The following is a 20094-nucleotide window of genomic DNA, read 5'->3' as shown; positions in this document are numbered from 1 at the left end:
TCATTATTTGCGATGAGACCTTTCCAGTTGGTCCACGTGCCAGTAAGTGGAAAGCAGCGGAGTCTTTCTCTCCTCTGTCTTTGGTAACCAAACCCAATACACCTTGGAGGTAGGAAACACAGCATGTAACTTATTTCTCTTTACAGTAAATATTTGACATGCATCAAGTCTCTTTCTGCTTTGACTGGACTGCCAACTTGCAAACTACCTTGGGTAAAGCATCCAGGCTGTATTGAGGTTAGTACTCTAGCCAGTGGGTTTTTTTCTCAGAATATTTGGCATGCAAATTGTGTTATCTAACACGCTTTTTTAGGGTGCCTGTATAATACTGAGCACTCAGTGCTTAACTGAATCTCACCACAACCTAGATTTTGTTTTATTTAATTAAATTGTGTGATTAGATTAGTGGATCAAGGTCTTCAGACAGCCCAAAGCGCAGCACATTTAACTATTCTACGATTCTATGATTCTAAGCCATCATCACTTCAAAACAGACAAAGCCCCCATGGCTTAAACATCCCTGTCCTCTGAACAGTCAGCAGGGAGCTGGTGTGATGATCTTGCTGCAATAGTTGGTCTGTTCTTGGAGTGACTTCTTCACCGGACAGCTCTGGCTAAGACAAGTTTTTGTTGCTTTGACTGGCCTGGGTCCATGCAGCCACCACAAACCAAGGCCAAACACAAAGCAGCCAATCTCCGTGCCACAGCTGCTCCGTCCTCATGGGTTTTTTTTACTCCTCTCTCTTTTAGCCTCAAGGAGACTGATCTTGGGCTCAGGTTGTTCTTGTTGGCACCACAAAGGTTCTTGGGGGTCACTGTAATGTCATCACTATTTTCCCATAGGACAAACATGGGAAACGATGAAGAGGCGATGTTAATGGCAGAAGACTGTAGGCCTGATTTGATTAATTCTCAGGATCTTAGGAGGCAATGCGGCAGCAGCAGAAGCAGTTCAGCATATTATCACTGTGAGGCGCAGGAGAGAGAACGTATGATAGATCACGAGAGTTTGGATTATTTGCCTTCACACAGTAAAGTTTATAAGAAGTGGCTGCAAGAGAAAACATACAGGTAAACTTAGCTTAAATGCTGTTAAATTACCTTTAGCTTGGGGGTAATTTGGACAATCCAGTTGGATGCCTGCTACCAGGAGGAATTAAGAAAATGTTATTTATTGTTTCTGTACCCAGGAAAATACTTCAATAGAATGTAGAAGGTGAGCAGGCAGCAAGGAACTTTGGTTACAAACATTTTTTGAAAGTGCTTATGCCCTTGCTCTTGACAAATTATTGAATATGCAAAACAAAATTTATTAACTACCCAATGTATGCAACTGAAGAGATTTTGTCTGGGGGAATGTTTGCTCTTACTGAGACTTCTCTTGAAATTCGCTGCCTCTTAGTGTCATCTGCAGGAAATACTGTGTTTAAATCTCAGAAGAGGGGTGCTGTAGTCCTAGACAACACTAGAAATAAGTCAGTAATTATTGTTGGTACATAATTATTACAGATTTTAGAAAGACAGAAACTAGAGGTGAAGACTTGCACATTTATATGAGAGGTGCTCAGTGTATTAGTTGCAGTAGAAGAAAACAGGGTTTACTTAGGAATGAGCTCCGAGTGCTCTACTGAATGCTTAATAACTGAGTTACATAGTTGAATTTTGAGATGGCATCAAACAATCCAGCATCTGAAAACAGGTTGCACTGCTACATATAGATTAAAGAAACAAATCAAAAAACAAACCCCAAGAATTCAACCATGTTTATTACCCAAATGGAAATGGCTTTCACCTGAAGGTACAGTTTTGTTGAGTGCACGTTTCTAAAGAGATGTTGGCAAAACCAGCCTCTTGCTCATGCAGTCACAGTTAATAATCAAAGTGCTCTAAAAATGGGACGTGCATGTTTGTGAGAGGAAGCATGGCAAACAGTCCTGTGCTATAGGCTGAGAGATAACTGTGTTTTCCTATTTCTAGAAAAGAGTGGGATCGATGGCTGCTGATGGGCCTAATTGGAACAGCAGTTGGGATGCTGGGGTTTTTGGTTCATCAGATAATTGACTCTCTCATCAAACTGAAATGGGACCTGGCAGAAAAATACCTGCAGGTGAGCAAGAGAAAGTCAGGGAGCTCTCTTCCGTGTTTGTTCATTAGAAAGTCCACATTGTAAAGTTTGAATTGACCAGAGGTGCTACCTGTCTTGGTGTGAGTGGAAATCAGATATCCTGCAGTGCTTTGTGTAGGCATGCTTTGCTGTCCTTTGCTACAGCTTAGCTTACAGTATAGTATGATAGCTGATGGTGTTCATATCATGAGATTGATGAAGGCAGTCTTTAAAATATTGTGGTCTTCCTCTTCCGCCTTGTACATAAAGGGCATGTGCTGCTTTAGGTATTTTGTTGATGTCCAAGGGAAAGGACTAAGTTTCTTTTAGGGTGCTTAGGGAATGTGGACCTGCTATCAGATATGTTAGTTCTTTCTATTTCTGGGGTAGCTGTCTTTTGCTAATGTTGTAGTAGTTTATTATGGAATTATTAATTTGTCCTTGGTGGATATCATGATCTCTGATAATTGGGATGGTTTTGGTAAAAATCACCAAATGGCTAAAACCAGTGTAAATGTTAAGGTATCTCTGACCCTGACTGCTTGCTTTTCTCACCTGTAGAGAGAAGCAGGTGGTGAAAGTTACATTGTTTTGTGACATCTAGGGTAGATAGTATGAATATTGAAGAGGAGCTTGTGAGAATGGGGTTTTGAGCTTTTGTTCCAGCTGAATCCTGACCAGGGAAGGTTGGGCATCCTGACAGGCCAATAGGAGGTGTTAGAGCCTGGAATCCTGGAAACCATTTCTAACTGTATAAAAGACAAAAAAGTGATTGGGAGTAGCTAGCATGTATTTACAGTGACTAATAAACTTCTACAATGAAGCAGTGGATGTTCTTTATTTCAACTTTAGCAAGGCTTTCATCACCGTCTCCTGTAACATCCTCGTAGACAAACTGATGATGTGTGGGTTTCAGAAGTGGACAGTGAGATGGATTTTAAACTGGCAGAAGTACTGGGCCCAGAGCTTTATGATCAGTGGCACAAAGTCCAGCTGGAGGTTGGTTACCACCACAGGTATATGGCAGGGGTCAATACTAGGGTCAGACTCTGTTGCATAACTTCAGTAATGATGTGGATGTAATGATGGGACAGAGTGCACCCTCAGTAAACTTGCAGACAAAAGCAAAACTGGAAGGAATTGGGGCTTGCTAGAACAGATGACTGGTGCCAGCAGCTTCCTGGGCTGTCTTAAGGGAAGCATTGCCAACAGGTTGAGGGAGGTGATCCTTCCCCTGTGTTCAGCACTGGTGAGGCCACATCTGGAGTATGCAGTCCAGTTCTGGGCTCCTTTGGTACAAGGGAGACATGGATGTGTCCTCCGCTACGCTGTGAAATCAAGATAATGGAATAAATTCTGCCAGCTGCTGAAGGACAGATCTCAATCACCTCACAGAAATGTAACAGAATATTTAATTCTGTGGAACAGATGGAAGCTGAATATATCAGAGGGAATATCCAAGAAGTGAACAAGTTTATATATATAATGCTCTTGGAATATTATTTCTCTGAGGCTTATTATATGTGAAATATGCATATGTTTATAAAATAAACAGTGGTTGAATATACACGCATACTTGTATATATGATTTGTATGTATATACATGCATGTGAGTATATATACACACACCAAAGTATAAAAAAAGAATACCTAGAAAGGAACCACAGTTTGACTCCAGGATATCACAACAGCCACTACACACTCTGTTGGTACTGCTGTATTATAAAATTTGTCCCATTGTATTAAACTAATCCAGAGGAACAGGAGGTAAGCTCACAGGCTCTGACATCAGTACAAACATGTAATTCCTGCCTTGGAAGGCCTTCCCATCTGAATGCTTCCTTCAGCTGCGGATGAGCAAAACTTGTTTTCGTGCTCTTTGCTTTGCTATTTGGCTGCACTGCATAATGCACTTACAAAAGTCTTCATGGGACATGCTGCCAGCAAGGCTGTGGTGGCCAGCTGTAATGCCCTGACCTCAAATGCAAGAGATGTGTTTGACCTGCACACACAATGAGTCACAGCTGAGCACTGCAGAAGTTGGCAAAGGGTGTGGGAGCTGAAAAGTTCTGGAGACAGCATGGCTGCAGTCAGCCCAACACAAACCAACCCCAAAACAAGAGGCTGAAACGTATGTTTCAAGTGTGAAAATTTCTGGTCTGAGAGATGTCCTTTGGGTTAAAATTAAGCAGGAAAGAGCTTGGTCACATATATTCTGTCTACTAAAAATGGCTGCAAATTCATGAAGGTGGTCACTGGTGTAAGGCTGAAGCCTTCACTCAGGCAAAATGTCTCCTGAAGTGTTAGCGTGTTCTTGTGTTTTGTTTTTCATTTGGTGTTTTCTTGTGCATATTCATGTGGTCTTTTAATTCTGCTTCTGACGTGAAAAGGGCCTTCATGAGTAAGAACATATCCTTTGTAGTGTTTTTAGAGATTGGCAACAACTCCTGGAAAACATGCATTACTTGACTCTAAGAGCCATCATTGACCTTACTGCTACTTACCCCCTGTCCTCCTAAAGAGCCTGCACTGCTTCTTTTGGTTTTTCCCTATGGTACACCTTCTGCCTGCAGAAATCTGTGGGACAAAAGATCATTGAAAAGCAGGACCTGGTCTGTGGGTGCTGATGTAGTAATCTATTTGTCAACCGGACAGGATGGCAACATCCACATGACCTGGCTGTGTGTGCTTGCATTTGGGCTGGCCATGGTGGTTTTCTCTTCAGGCTCAGTGCTGGTAAGTATTACACCTCCTGTGCAACAAGCCTATAAAGCTGTGATAAAGCAAATCTCTTCCTCTGGTTAATTTGGTATTTTATTACACACACACACACCCTCCTATTATACAACCCAATTGGAGAGGTCTTTCTTAGCCTCCAGCCTAAAGTTGGATTCCACCACCCATAACTTGTATAAAAGTGTCTGGGGTAAAATCAGTGGTGGTGGCAGTGCAATTTACACTTAGCTTGTGGTGTTTATAAAATAAATACAAGTGGCAGCTGGTGTAACTTGTGAAAACTCAGTGTTTGGAAGGGGCCTAAGCCAAGGACTGTCAGTCCACATAAAAGTTACTGCTGGTTTTAGATTGATCATTTAGCTGTGCTATGTGGGTATCACTTGTGGCCCATATCAGTACTTTTACGAGGCAGCAGTGCTAAACCATTGAGCCTTTCTGTCATTTACTGTCCTGCTGTGCTCAATTTAATTATAGGCAGGCAATTAACAACATAGGTGAGAGAAAAAGTGAGTGTTTTACCAAACTTACCCCAAAGTTGAGCAACAGTAGGAAGAGGGAGCTTATTACAGCTAATAACCGAGCAGTTTTAAACCATTTTAAGTCAAAACTGATCATGCAGGTTCACATGTATGACCTGCCGCACAGACAGCCTGTGCAAAGGCAAGAGGCTGGTGGGCGTCAGGTAGTGGGGGGATGGCAGTGCAGCTGGGGGATGGGGCAGGGGTCCCCTTCAGTCTTTTCTTCTCTTATTGCCCCCAGCGTGCATACAGTAACCCATGCAGCAACACTCAAGCAACAGCTTGAATTCTTGTGTGTAGCCAGAAGTTACATGTGTATCTGTGTCATCTGTTACTTCTGAGAATGTTTGCTCCTGAACAGAGGAAGGTGATGGCTGGGCTTAAAAACTCTGTCCATAAGATGCATCTAACACATCAAGGTCTAATGATTATTGACTCTATTTTTTTTCTTTTTCTTTTTCTTTTTTTTTTCTCCTTTGCAGTTCCTTTGCCCAGCAGGTTCACCATCTGGCTTGCCAGAAATCATTGGGTATTTGAATGGCACTTCTATTCAACATCTTTTTAACATTAAGACCTTTTTAGGGACGTTTGTCTCATGCGTGCTGGCTGTAGCCTCTGGGCTCTTCTGTGGACCAGAAGGTCCCATGATCCATTTGGGGTAAGAAATAGCAGGCAAACGTTAAAGCTATCAGAGTGTGGGCTTGGAATGTCTGTATTAGTGGCAGTGCTGGTTTAGAAAACCCCTGCATTGAGAACTCTTTTTGCCTGTGCTATCCTCTCCTTTGCATTAGCACAACTGTTCCTGAAGAAAAACATTTTTATGCTGCATGTTTTAAGTACTGGCTTGGTTCCCTAGTACAATTCATTGTGAGGCTCAGCAAGCAGTTAGGTCGACAACTTGTTTCTGAATTGCAACTTATCCTGCAGTTGTTGCTTTGGGGCTGCTTTGCATCTCATATCTGCTTTTACCTGTGCAAAGTCTGTATAGACATAAAGCCAGTCTCAACTGTCTGTGCACAAAAGGGACACCAATTTTGCATCCACCTGTGGACGTGTTATACATGGTGGTACAAGGCACACAGTGATGGACAGCCAGGGCCTTGGGGTTTGTGTTTCCAGGTTACAAACATGGTGCCAGCTAAGAGTGATCACAGAAACCAGGCGCTGCTTTGCAAACTCTGCAGATGGTGGGTTGCGAGTCAGGTTAGAGCTGCTTGTTGTCCGTGCAGTAGTGGAATACTATGTTTCTGGTAGGGAAAACTTGATTTTATGGAAGGATAATGTTCTTATACCCCCTTGCTATATACAAAGAAAGAGAATCCTCATCATCCTGTAGTGGTCTTGGGGCCTTGTGAGGAGAGGAGTGTTGCCTGCCCCCACTTTATAGGTCAGAGCTGTTCTTAAAATTTACGATGTTGCAGTACAGCCAGATTTTGTAACTGCAGGCCAGATTTTGGGCTTTCTGTTTTCTATTCTGTTACATAATTTCCTTTTCCCACCATTTAGAGGAGAATCCTACTTCATTACTGTTATTACACTGTATCTTGAGTAGAGATGGTAAGACCGGTCTCTGCTAATGTGATAGTGATCATTTGGCGGGTTTGCTGCTTTGTTTCTGATCCTTCTTGGGTTTGGAGACTATGTATCTTTGAGTTTTGTTCTCTCCTTCTTCACTGCCCTGACCAAACTCATCCTCTTCCCCAGCACCCTTTCACATTTTCTGTTACTCTGTGGGTTTATCTTTATCTATCTATCTATCTATCTATCTATCTATCTATCTATCTATCTACTTAATTACACAGAGGTGCAGCACCCTAGGGGATGACTCACGGATGACTCTAACAATGGGAGTGCATGGTTACAGGCAGCCACAAACCTTCTAGACAATGATTGCCAAGGTTTGGCTCTCCCTTTAGGTTTCTTTTGTTTTCTTTGCTTTCAGACATTTGTCTCCAGGAGCTCAAAGACTGCAGCTGTGATATTTTCTTTTCTCCCTTTGTGCTGTGTTGGTAACAGCAATGTGAGAGCCAAAGGATTGAATCGTACTTCCATGAAGAAAGTCAGCACGATATTAACGTGATGCCTTTTCAAAACATGGGAATTAAGAGCTAGTTTAATTTAATTTGGCTGGAACCCCCCACCATTTTTATTAAACATAAACACACGGAAGTTGCTAAAAGCCTCAGAGATTCGCTAAGGCTCCTAAGTCTTGTGGAAAAGTCTTCCAAGATTATACAATGAATAGATTTTTCATTTCACTAAGGGTTTGGATAATTTTTTTCCCCCATTTAAATGTAGTTTGAAGTGCTGCCTGGGAACACAGTGTAATAATTTAAATCATTACACATCCTCTGTTAGAAGTAGGGCTGTTCTGGCTGCCCTGGTCATTAACCTGGGAACACATGCTTGAAATGATGGGCTATATAGCCTGATGTGTCAGCACACTTGGGCAGATGTTAACATGCAGTTCTTCAAACGGCATTTCATGGCCTATCATCACAACACGTCCTTGCAAAAGAGACATTGAAGAGTCGAGAATCTGAAAGTCTTTAGTAGCCTTCTTCTTTATGTCAACAGGACTTTGCATATTTAAAAGCTGTGTTCAACATTTTCCATGTTTAAATCTGTTGAAGTCAATCTAGCTTTGCTGTTGCATGCCAGCTAAGGCTCTGTCCTCCCCTGCCTTTAACTATGGCTGACTTCTAAATAATTTACTGAAGAGTGCTCTCAGTTATACAACATCACTTTTAGTGCTCTCCTGGGTTGTGGCCTGAGCCAGCTGCAGTCAGACATCCTTGGTGTGCACCTCCCGATCTTCACCAGGTTTCGGAATTCAGCCGATAAGTAAGTGATGGTCAGAGTTGTGGGGCTCTGAGGGGACCCTGTGGGTGTCCAGAAAGCTGCTGGTGAGCCTGTTGCATCTGGAAGGGAAACGAAGATGCTGCTCCAGCAGTCTTTCAGCCTTCCTGCTGTTCGTCGCTTTGGAATGGGGATAAAGCCACCCACTCTAATTAAAAGAAAGTTGCTTAATTAAACAGCTTTAAAGTTCTTTAATTAAAAGAAAGTTTACAGGTTGTTTTATTGAATGCCTGTGGAATAATACATTAATACTGAAGACCTGTTCCCATTACCTTCTGGGTTGTATAAGGAGGGAGAAAAATGAAGGATTTTTACACATGAGCTTTGTCCTCCAATTAATGTTGCTGGCCCAGGAAAAAAGAGACAATGGGGATTGCACAACTTGTTTGTGACACTTGGTAAGTCTGGCACTTCTCTGCTTATGCATGTCTGTGAGATAACTCTGGTAAGCTCCCTCTCGTGAGCAGTTCTACTGAAATTAATGACATTAAGTTTCCAGGAAAAAGAAATTAAAAATTGGTTTATGCCTTCTGGGTAGTATCTATTGTCATGTTGACATACAAAACCCTATAGAGTACCTTTTGTTTTTCCAAAACAAGGAAAAAGTAATGACTCCCATGTGTTAATTTCCTGAATAAATACAGAGAATTCAAATGAACAGCCACTGTGAGCTATTTGTAGCTTGAAAGGAATTAAAAAAGCACTGAAGGGAAGATATGGGATCTTTTTTGCCTTTAGTCTTTTAAGATCAGTCATTTAAATAAATTTGAGGCATGCTGGTTAAGCAAAATGTAAGTCATGGAAGAAATCAGTGATTGTGGTAAGTGAAGCAGCAAGAACTCTTGTTTTTCTGTGCAGGATCCAGCTATAGTATAATTAGAAAGAAGTGTTAGCTTGCAGTCAGGAACCATTGTGGGAGAGATGGGTTGTGTGGAGTTGTTGGGGAGTAGCAGAGATAAATTTCAGTCTAAGCAAGACCTTGCTTCTCTACAAAGACCAGGATGAAAGACTCCTGCTCCCCAGTATCTTTTGGAGTTAGGTAGGCTCAGGAGATGTACCCTCTTCAAGTACAGTCACAGGCAGAGCAGTAACTCAGCAAGTGTTGGGATGTTGAAGGATCTTAAGGCACCCCCCCCTCACTGTAATGGAGGCGTAGGAGGGGCCCAGTTTCATTGTTGATACTACTGGTGGGACATGTACAACTGACTGGAGCAAGAAGTTGGAGATGTCCAAGCAGAGCTTGCCCAGCTTTTACTGTGGTGTGCAGGGCCTTTTGAGTTCCCTGCTGCAGATGCAACTGATACACAGTTCCCTGTGAAGGTACAATGTGTAAGCAAAAATCCATCCACAAGAGTGTCTGGCTCAGCATTTGTGAGTTGGGAAATAACAGACATAAAGCTGCCTTGTATAGTGGGTTTTGTTAAGGGCTTTGACACATAAACTCTCTAATCTTTTATTTTCTGTCCATTATTCTCACTGCCACCCATCTTTGAACTTGGCACTCCTTAATATTAAAAAAGTCATATTTTGTACACTTGTTAACTTCAGCTACCAATGAATTCTTAACATTTCTGCAAATTATCTCTGAGGTCTCAGGTAGCATATCCAGAGGATGTAAGTTTTCTAAGCTGGTGAGCAGTAGTGATTAGTGCGTTATATGTATCAGCATCACCCTTGTATGCCCCAGTCCAGCAGACTGGACTTGAATCTAATTTTTTAAGGCAGAATCCCATCATAATTTATTTCCTTCTCTGATATTCTCCCTTCTTCCTTGCATACTGTGGCCTTCCTTAAAAAGGAAAAAAATGTAGCATTTGTCTGATGCAAGATGTTGTTTTCATATAATAAAATGGGCGCTTTAGAAAAGGAATTATGTTGTGTGTGAGAAAAGGACTAATAAATGCATAAAGGAAGACTGTCCATTCATGCCTTTCTTTACCACATTATAATTATATTTTTCCTTCTTTTTTTTTTTTCCCCTCTTTACTAGAGATGTCTCACAGTGCAGATCTCTGCCATTTGAGCAACTAGTGCAGCTTACAGCAACAAAATTCTGTTGCCTTTGGGGGGTGTATGTTGGCTTTTATAGGGATGGAGAAAGGGCACATATGTTCCCTGTGGATTTCTCAGACATTTGCAGACTGAGGCAGCAAGTTGAGCCTATAGGCTCCAGGGCAGTACTCTCATTCCCTAATGGATCCCAAACTTCATTACCTTTTTCCCCCTGCAGTATTTCCCTTGTGACCGCACTGCTTCCAGAGTGTGAAGTGTCATGTTGACCTGGCATTAGGCTAGTCGTTGCTGGATCAGCTGCATGCTGGCGTGGAGCGGTGGTCCCCACGTGATGTTATAGGATGGAAAGTTTTGTCAAGGCCAGAGGTCAGGATGGACAGGGCTGAACTCAAAATCTAGAGATGCAAGGTACTATAATAACCACCAAATAAACCAGCATAGCTTTAAATTCTGTCCCATAAACCCAGCTTTAATAGGAAGCGATGCTTATGGAGGTTTTTTATTTCTGTTCCATCACCACCACTATTACCTAAATTTTGATTCTTCTACCTGTTGCAGGCGCAGTTTCATTACGGCTGGTGCAGGAGCAGGCATAGCTTCGGTATTTCGTGCCCCCATTGGTGGGCTCTTGTTCACATTTGAAGAGGTGTCTTCATTCTGGGACATCAGGCTGGCCTGGCAAACCTTCTTCTGCTGCTTGATGGCTACCTTCACCACAGATTTACTGTCCTCTTCTCTCTATGGGTTTGTTTACAGAGGTCACTTTGGATTTTTTGAAGCAGAGAAAAGAATTATATTTTGGGTATGTACTGTGTAGATGCGGGAGGAAGTAGATGCAGGGTTTTAGGCATGTTTCTCTCCTCATTATAGCTCGGAGAGTAGCAGGGAAGGGGGACTGAGGAGGAAGGGATGGTATTTGTGCAATTGCCAATGTGGATATGGAAGCCATCACAGTTTGCATGTGGTAGTCCCTTAGATACAACATGAAGTTGTTTTGTCCTAAATAACAAGTAGACATAACATCTACTGTTTGCTTATTAGCTAGTCTTATAAGTTATAAAATTAACTTTCTGTATTCGTGCTGGGTAGGAGAGGGATACTTCAAAGTAAAGAAAAAGACAGAGCTTTTAAATAGAGTGTCGTCTCCTTCTGTAGCTGGCTTGAGCTCTGTGTTGCTGCAGGCATTGCTGTGCTGTGCCCCTGTGCCTTGGTGCTTACAGATTAAACATTCAAAAATGTATAATCACTGTTTGTTCCTGGTTGCACAACAGAGGTGACCTTCAGCCTCAGCTACCTTTATTCCTTCCAGCACAACACAACCTTGATCTTTGGGTTTTTATCATGTGCCCACCTAAAAGTACTTGCTCTTATTATCATGCCTTTCACTCATTTTTATTGCAAGATGATTCACTAGTGATTTGCAAATATCATGATGTTCACTTCTTGCCTAAATATTCTTCTTGATATTTGACTTGAAGATCAATTAAAGAGCTAGAAATAAACTCCTGATCTTCTGAATTCCATTCTGCTTTTTTGCTACTAAGTAGATTTTTCCTAAGGTTTTTCCCTGATCACTGTCACTAAGATTTTTCCCTGATCACTGTCACTGATCTCTACATGTCTTTGGGCTTGTATCTCTCTAGCAATGCAGAAAGCAGAGATTATGGAATTTTTCACATGTAGGCATACCTTGGTTGGGAAAATAGATAACTTTTTTGTGTGTGTGCATGCTGATGTAATGATTTTGCATATGCTGTGCAAAAGTATTTGGGGCATATTTGCTTTACCACGAGTTTAGCTGGGGCAGGTGGAGAAGAGGTTGCTTTTCAACGCAGATTCTTTTTTGTGTGCAGTCCCCCAAACAGCTGCAGTGACACAACCAAGAAGATAAAATTGTGTGGCAGAAAGGTGAGACTGCATGGACAGGGAAGAGGTCAGGCCTTCTGAAGCCAGATTCATTGCTGAAGCCAAACTGTTGTGTAATGCACAGCTGCATGCACAGGGGAGAGTGGATTCACGTCAATTGTATTACAAAAAGCATTGCTCTTTTAAGACTCCTTTCAGGATGTTTTCTGAAAACAGCAGTGGATTCTGTTTCCTTCTATCTTCTCATAGTGTCATTAGAGGGAAAAACTAGCTAAAATTATTATCAACATGACTTCTGGCAGGGTTCAATAGTTTTGGCTCTCAATGTGATAGATAACTAGAAACATTTCCATTTCACTGAATGTTTTTCTCGGGGGAAATTTTGCTTTGATGTTTCTGGTGTTAACCAGTACAGTTTACACTGGATTAACTCCGAGTTGAAAGCTTGTGGGTTATGTTTCTTAACAAAACTATTTGTTTTCTTTAGTTTCATTCTACCTGGCATTATGTTACAAGGGGAATTTATGATACTCCAGAGCATGAGGTTTTCAGGAAAGTTCACTTCATTTTTACATAGATTAATTGTAAAGGTGAAACTCGCTCTGTAGGTAACAGATTTTTCTTGATGACTGGCCAAACTCTGTGGTTGATACTATCACAAAGCCAAACAGTACACTGTGCCACCTTTCATTTCCACCATGTAGAACCCTCACTCAACTGTACCTCCGTTGCCACACACATGCAGTACAATGTGCATGTGTTAATTTAAAACAGAGATCTCAGTATATCTTTCCCTTAGGAAAAGTGGAGTTAGGGAGAGAAAACAATAAACCCATGTATATCCCTTTTTAGTTTTAATGGATTGGAATTAAGTAGAATATAATGCAAGATGTTTGAATCTGGCCTTGAATAGAATTTTACTACTTCAAGTTAAGCTACTTCTCTCTGAATTTCAACTTCCTAAACACTGGGTCTCTCTAAAACCTTTGGAAAAAGATGGATTTTGTTGCAGCTGTTGGTGAAAATAGCATTATTAAAGTTTGGTTTAGTACATAGAATACCTACATATGTGATGGTTGTAGTCCTAATTGTAAGGCATGATACACCTTAATTCTCTTCCTACTTCCTGTGAGTGTGCCCTTCAGGTGTTGGGCTTTTTTTGCCTGGGAATGGCTTCTGGGACTCTTCCTCTTCCAGACCTGGTTTCTCAGTCTGCAACAACCTATGGACCAGCTCTTTAAGCCTGGTTGGGTTTTGACCCTGGCATTCCTCATCTCAGGAAATACCATGAGTGTTCAGTACAGCCACCTGGTGGATTTGTTAAAGTCTAGGGTAGTTGTAGCAAGAACAAGAATAAAATTTAGGGTTAAGAAGGAGATGAGGAGGAAGAAAAAAAAGAGTGTGAACAGTAAGAGGGCCTGTGCACTTGCTCAAACAATGTAAGGGAGGCTAACAGTTTCTCCTATCCACTGTGCCGAAGATTATACCAGGTTTTTTGCAGGCAACCCTTTACATGTTCTTGCCAGATAGCTTTTTGAGCATTCTGTGATCTCTTACTCTGTCCAGATCCTAATCTTGTCAAAAAGCTGTGTAATTCTTACCTTGAGCTAAGGAAATAATATCCTCACAGCTTTTAATAGATTGCCACCAATCTGTTGACCCCTTCATGTTGGCTGGAAGACAAAATTAAAACATGATATTGCTTTCATCCTTGCTGCTTGTTGAGGAATCAAGAAGAAAATTCAATTACTATTCCAGCTGCCAGATTATAGTCTGCATTTGTGATTTGTTGCTGCAAGTTGTTCCAGATCAGCATCAATTTTCACAGTTTTATTTAAGTAAATTTACTTATAAATGATCTAAATGCACATGAATGCAAGTTGACAATAAATTAACAGTGAACAAAGCTCTGGTTCAGCAGCTCTTTTCAGTGTTCATTAAGACCATTATCTCAAGTTATTTGGATGTAACTTGAAGAACTGAGTGCTAGTGGTAGCACAGTGCATCATAAATGTTTCTGTATGTGTGCCAACACTAGTGTCTACCTGCTGGTTCCACTCCTGTGAGGTGCGCGAGAAGAATACACTGCCCCTCATGAGATCAGCTTTAAACTAATTAGCTGAGCTGCCTAAACCACAAGGAAAGGTTTATTTCCTGTATGGAAATTACTTTGTGGTGTCAGGTTTTGTAAGAGAGGGTGCGATATTTCATGTCTGGCAGGATGCTCAGAACATGTTTTTCTCCTTTCTTTGACTCAGGTTAAGAACTTGCTGGATTTGAATGTCTTGGCCTTCATTCCAACCATCCTCCTTGGAATGCTTGGAGGTCTTCTGGGAGCTCTCTTTGTTTCCCTGAATATGAAGATTAATAAATTACGTATGCAGTTCTTTAATTCAATTCCAAAATTATCCCTTAGAAAAACAAGCAAGCTGTTGGAAACTGTGCTCATCCTTGTAAGTAAAAACTGTGTTTCTCTTGATTAGATCACATTTACGGTGGCTAATGAAGGCAGGTCATAAATTGACTGGATAGAAACGTGAATCTGACCTGCTGGTACTTGATAATGTGCAACAGATTACAGCAAACGCATGAATTTACGATGTACATATAGGTATTCAATGCTGGTGGGTATAAAAGAATGGGAAGATATGTTTTGGTTTGGTGTTTTGTTTTGTGTTTTAATGCTTGAAGTATTTTGCCTGTAAGTTGCTCTCCTACTCCTGCTCTACTCTGATGATACTACATCAGCTTAGTGACATGTAGCAGTTACGTTGGTGTGCTTTTTCATTTATTTGCAGTCTATGGAGAGCTGTCACAGGTAGATTTCATCCATTTTTCTCCATTTTCACTCATCCTTGCTAGTGATTGATTCTCTTATTACCACACGCAGCTTGCTCATGCAGCAGAACCAGGCAGACACCTCTGTACCTGGGCGCTGTTTCAGCAATTACATTGGAAAGAACGATTAGGAAACCATTACCATAATTATATGCATTTTTTGCCTGAAGACCACACAGGATATCTTTAAGAAGAACAGATGCATGAAGAATAAGTGTTACATAGGGTTTAAAAGTTAAGGATAGGTACAGAAAACTTTTTGGAGCTAACTATGTATCTGGAGTCAGTTATCCCTGTTACTGATGGAGGTCAGCCTGAAGCCTCAGATATCCTGATATGATAAGACATAATGGCTTTGGAGTTTCCATTTGGCATTGTATGACTTTGAGAAGAGTCATGCCATTGGAATGCAGGGTATAGACACAAGGCTCCTGTATTTTGCACATTTTCACAATTTTCAAAATTATGCTTTGGTTATAACTTAAATATGTTGTTAAATGTGGAAAAATAAAACTTCAAAGCTTTTCTACTGCAAATTTTGGTTTCCCTGCAAGTTTCTCTGGTGAATACCTGCTTATCATAATTTTCCTTTTTTCCCCACCATTTTTGAGGAAGTGTTTCTGGGCTCCTTCAGAACTTTTAAATGTTGAGATGACCTTTCTTTAGGGAAATTGCTGCATGCCCTTTTCTTCTGCCCTCTTTTAGGCAGACTTGCCACTATGTTTTATGTATGCCATATATGTTTTTATATATATACTATTGTTGGCTTTCTCTTCCCTCCCTCCTGGAGAGAGGGTTGCTCAGTTGTAGACCAGTGGGTGGCCATACAGATGCTCACTGCCCATCAGCCCAGACATGCCTTCAGCATCCTCTACTCTGAGCCATCAGAAATACATAATTTTCAGGAAAAAGCAGTCATGGTTTGCATCAGTGACCTGAATGATACTAGGTGGAAAACAGTATTTTAAATATAACATGGGAAGCTTTTGGAGCGGAAAGTGTGAATAGCCATAGGTCGAGGGACATGGTCAAGTCTCTGCAAACTCTCCACAAATTGGTCCAGATATGTGCATGTTTCCCATAGGCTGCACTATTTTCTTCTCCATAGGATCAGAAGGAGTGCATTTCATTTGGTCCTCAAAGCTATGTATGCTGTGGCAGTCCAGCTCCTCCTCTGCCTAGTCCTGCTCATTGCTCGGAGCAGCAGTCTGTTTACTGGGTTCTCTGCTGGCACATCAGGGGTGAAATCTGACCTCCGGGTGGAGAGAAATGGGCAGAAGGAGGAGGGATCCACGTTGAAGGGGTTATGCTGGGGCAGGTCCGTGCCGTCGATGACAACTGGATTTGGGCTCCTCTTAGCGGCAGGATGTTGGCTTTTCAGCCTGCAGCCGGGTCTGTTCAGGAGCTCGCTGAGGGGGGAGACACCATGAGGAGGCTCACTTGAAGCTTTTTTGCTGCCACGTTTGAAAGAGTGGGTAAGCTTAGGTAGAGAAAACGGGTTTTCTTAGATCTAGGGCGTGCCTTGCTGCTACCCAGCCTTCTTTTGTTGTGCTAAAAGTTTGCTTCAAGGTCTTACAATAGATTCAGGACTTTGTGCTGCTGAGCACTGCAATGAGACATCCTAACAAAAATCCAGCCTTCAGACCAGCAGGATGAGGAGTAGAGCCCCATGTGTGTCCTGTGTAAACTCTATGCTTTCCAAAGGACCTCCGTTTGTGAGAGGTCAGCTTTGTAACAATTATTGTTCTAACAATTTGGACCCTGTGCTCTGTGTTTGATAGCCGCTTCCCCTGCTGTTGGGAAAGGCTTGTCTTTCTCGTAGTGCATTACAAAAACTACTTAAACACATAAACCCCAAACAGTTCCTTATGACTTTTCAGAACATTCCCCCCTCCAAATAAGCCACAACATCAGTCAGCAAGACCCAGTTAGGAGATGTATAGGATTAAATTTAAGAACAGCTAGAAAGATTTAGTGTCAGACATAAAGAAAATGCCTCCTTAGAGTTATTTCATGTTGTTTAGGAGTGGTGCCTTACTGACTCCACAAGTTCATGCAGCAGTTAGCACCTTGCCAGATCATACCTGAAACTAGGAGAACAGCATGTGTTTTATAGGGCTGTGGTGCTTACAAGAACTTTTATGTTGATATATTTTTTGCCCTAATCCTGTAATTTTTAAAAAAACCAACCTGTGTTTTTGCATTAGCTTTGTAGCATGAACTCATATTCAGGCTGTTTTTTCTTTTTATTAGCTCTGGAAGATCCTGCTCAGGTCATAGTCCTTATTTTATTATAACTTGGCAAAAAGGCGGCAGGAAAGAAACTGTTTGATCTGATAGAAACCCATACAATTCTCTGTGGTTTTTATTTTATTTGTTATATAAACTCACATAATCAGGCAACTGAAAGAAACCGTGTCACAGTGACTTTAACCAAAAATAATCTTGTATAAACCAGTTTGCATTTAAACTTGGAAGGAGCCCATCACTGTATCTTCCACACCCACAACATAACCCGGAGTACCATTCCTTTGACTGGAATTGAATATCTAATCTTCAGCCCATAGATTAGGTGAAGCCGTCTGCCTAAGTGCCCTCCTGCCCCTTGGCCTGTGTTTGCTTCTCTTCAATTCATCACCTTTCTCTCTGTGAGGAAATCACAGTGTAGATAATGTTTTGCCAAGAATCTGGCAGAGCTATCTTTCTTTGTCTATGTTTTTAATCATACTGACTAATGCTTCTGTTCCAAAAGCTCAGTGTTTCAATGGGGAGGGTGGACAATTCAGGGGTATATACTTATATATTGAGCTGTCAGAACTTTAGAAGGTTGCTTGAGAGGGCTTTTTTTCCCCTGAAGATAGGCTACTGCTTTAAATGTGTAGCCACTGGCTCCAGGCTAGCCGTCCTTCTAGCTCCCCTTGGACTTTGGGCCTCTGGCAAAAACTCGACCTGGGTTTGAACTGTCCCAAAGCGCAGTTTTCAGAAACAAAACTTGACCTAAGCTCTGTGAAGACTGAACTACTCCCAGTTTCATCTATCTCTTGCTCTGCCCATAAGCTTATAATCTTTGACACGCAGGGAAACAAAGGCTTAAGATACGATTGTCTGACAAATCGTCACAACTGCACACAGCTGAATCTCAGCTTGAGGGTTTCTATAAATGTGCTATCTGAGCTGTTTTATAACAATCCACAGAGTGCATGAAACCTTGTGCTTGGAAAACGTATTATGATTATAGTTAGGTGTTCCAGTAATTTTTCTTCGGATGCCTCCTGAAATTGTTTCTAAACCTTTTTTTTTAAGCGTATCTTCATTTATTTAGAAATATAAGTTTATCTCAATTAAGATAAATAACCTTAGTTTTGAAAGAAATGTAACTATGCTATATTTAACTATGTTATGTTGAAAAAGATGCATAATTGAAATACAGTTTCTCATGTAAAAACTTACTTTGCTTTTGGTGAATGCAAAGCAGCCAGTGAAAATGCCTTCTGCTTTGCTCTATTTGCAACAGTTTTGATTTTATCAATATTTACTTCAAAATGGGTATATGGAAAACTAGTAGAAGGACCTGACAAAATCTCTTTATCCATTTGGTTTGTAATATTTGTGTCTCTACTGGACAGCATGTAATATGCTTTAGGCATTATAGCTGTCCAGCATGGCTGGGATGCCTAGGAACTTATTTCTGTTGGTTAACTGAATGCTAGTCCTTTCATAACATCCTCCGTAAGTTGGAGGCCAGTTATCTACTTGCAACAGTCAAATCCCTGAAGTTAAATGAGATGAATCTGAGCCTTATTCATTGCTTATGAGCAAATGCTGATCTCCTGGGAAATGTGGGAAAGACAGAAGGACAATTTACTTGTGTTAACTTCTGGCACTACTGTTTTTAGGCACTTTTCTTTCTGTTTTTGTCTGTTTGTACATCTCACAGTAGTCTGTTTACCTATTTTAATTACCTGCAGGTATGTACGACGACTGTTACAGTATACTTACCATATTTCTTTCCGTGCACTCCAGTCGCAAGTGTGAGAAACAACTCTGAAATGTAAGTGGTGAGAGTCATCAAAAGCATGTCTATGTAAATACAGTTATTAACCATTGCTCCCAGTTAGTTGCTACAAGGCTTTAGGATGGAAAAATTCAAAGGTGCATCAGAGCTGAATATTTAAAATGAATTCATGTAGAGACAAGAATCACAAGCTTTTAATCAATGAAATTTAATCACACTTCAGCTTTTCCAGTGAAAGGCTTTTGCCATCACGTCAAGATAAAGAAAATAAAAGGGAAAAGTAAGAATCTAAAGGGAGTTAAAAAATGAAGAGAGCCTGAAACATGGCTGTATGTATCACACAAGCACCTTTTCATCTTAAAATCCTAATTTTGTTTTAAAATGTATATAGGCCTGTAGATGTGTATATAAACCTAGAGACAGACTGTGCTTTAATTGGAAAGGTGGAACTGCAAACTGATGAAAAACCTGTTATTCTCAGCTTCAGTCAGCTACTCTTGTCTGAAGTACATGCTTTGATCAGTTCTCTATATAAGAACACCAATTAAGTAACACACTATGTCACTACAGCACAAACTGTAATCCAGGTACTTAAAATGACAAATATTGTGTTAATAAGCAGGCAGGGAATACGTGGCAGAGTGGCTAGGGTTTTTATGGGTGACACGGTTGCAAAGTTCCTTGAGTTTGATATAGGTTTTGCAGTCCAAGTAGCTTTCTCGAGAAACATCCATGAGGAATCAAAACAGAATTGCTCAGATTAAGGTAAATGGTAGTTTACTTTCACAGTAATTGCAAATGGTTGCTATCAACTTGTGGATTTACTAATTCATAAATTTGTATAATATATGAATTCCTACTTCCAAGTGGGCAGTGTCATATATATATAGCATAATATGAGCTGTAAATACTGAGTAACTTGCCACTGGTGACTGGACTCTGAACAGCTTATTTAAGTGCATGGAAAGCAGACACACTTTCCCATTCTTGTCACCAATTCTGGACTGTCATTCAAAATGCAATACCTGCTTCAGTATTGTTTCCTATAATATGTATTTACAATATTCTTTATAAAAGCAAACTTTGTCACTTAGTACTAATCCAAAATGTGGCCATTTGGATTGCCACAGAAAAATCCTTTTTCC

At 40.9% G+C, this 20094-nt stretch overlaps 1 protein-coding gene across 1 annotated transcript in view; it reads left to right on the top strand.

Annotated features, from left to right (window-relative positions):
* The first annotated feature begins 637 nt into the window (after positions 1–637).
* Positions 638–20094, top strand: part of LOC133212962 (chloride channel protein C-like) — a 76045-nt gene continuing 56588 nt past the window's right edge. Inside the window, exons 1-8 of the mRNA XM_061354836.1 lie at positions 638–1071; positions 1978–2107; positions 4760–4840; positions 5841–6016; positions 8110–8202; positions 10789–11032; positions 14355–14549; positions 18903–18985. Coding sequence (XP_061210820.1) covers positions 653–1071; positions 1978–2107; positions 4760–4840; positions 5841–6016; positions 8110–8202; positions 10789–11032; positions 14355–14549; positions 18903–18985 — 1421 coding nt within the window. The 5' untranslated portion in view covers positions 638–652. The remainder of the gene's footprint in view (positions 1072–1977; positions 2108–4759; positions 4841–5840; positions 6017–8109; positions 8203–10788; positions 11033–14354; positions 14550–18902; positions 18986–20094) is intronic.

Source organism: Neopsephotus bourkii, unplaced genomic scaffold (genome assembly GCF_033783945.1).
Source record: "Neopsephotus bourkii isolate Nb327-2 ecotype Australia unplaced genomic scaffold, CSIRO-AGI_Nbou_v1 NB_753, whole genome shotgun sequence".
Lineage (NCBI taxonomy): Eukaryota > Metazoa > Chordata > Aves > Psittaciformes > Psittacidae > Neopsephotus > Neopsephotus bourkii.
The sequence above is the reverse complement of the archived record's forward strand: the minus strand, read 5'-3'. Positions and strand labels throughout refer to the sequence as shown.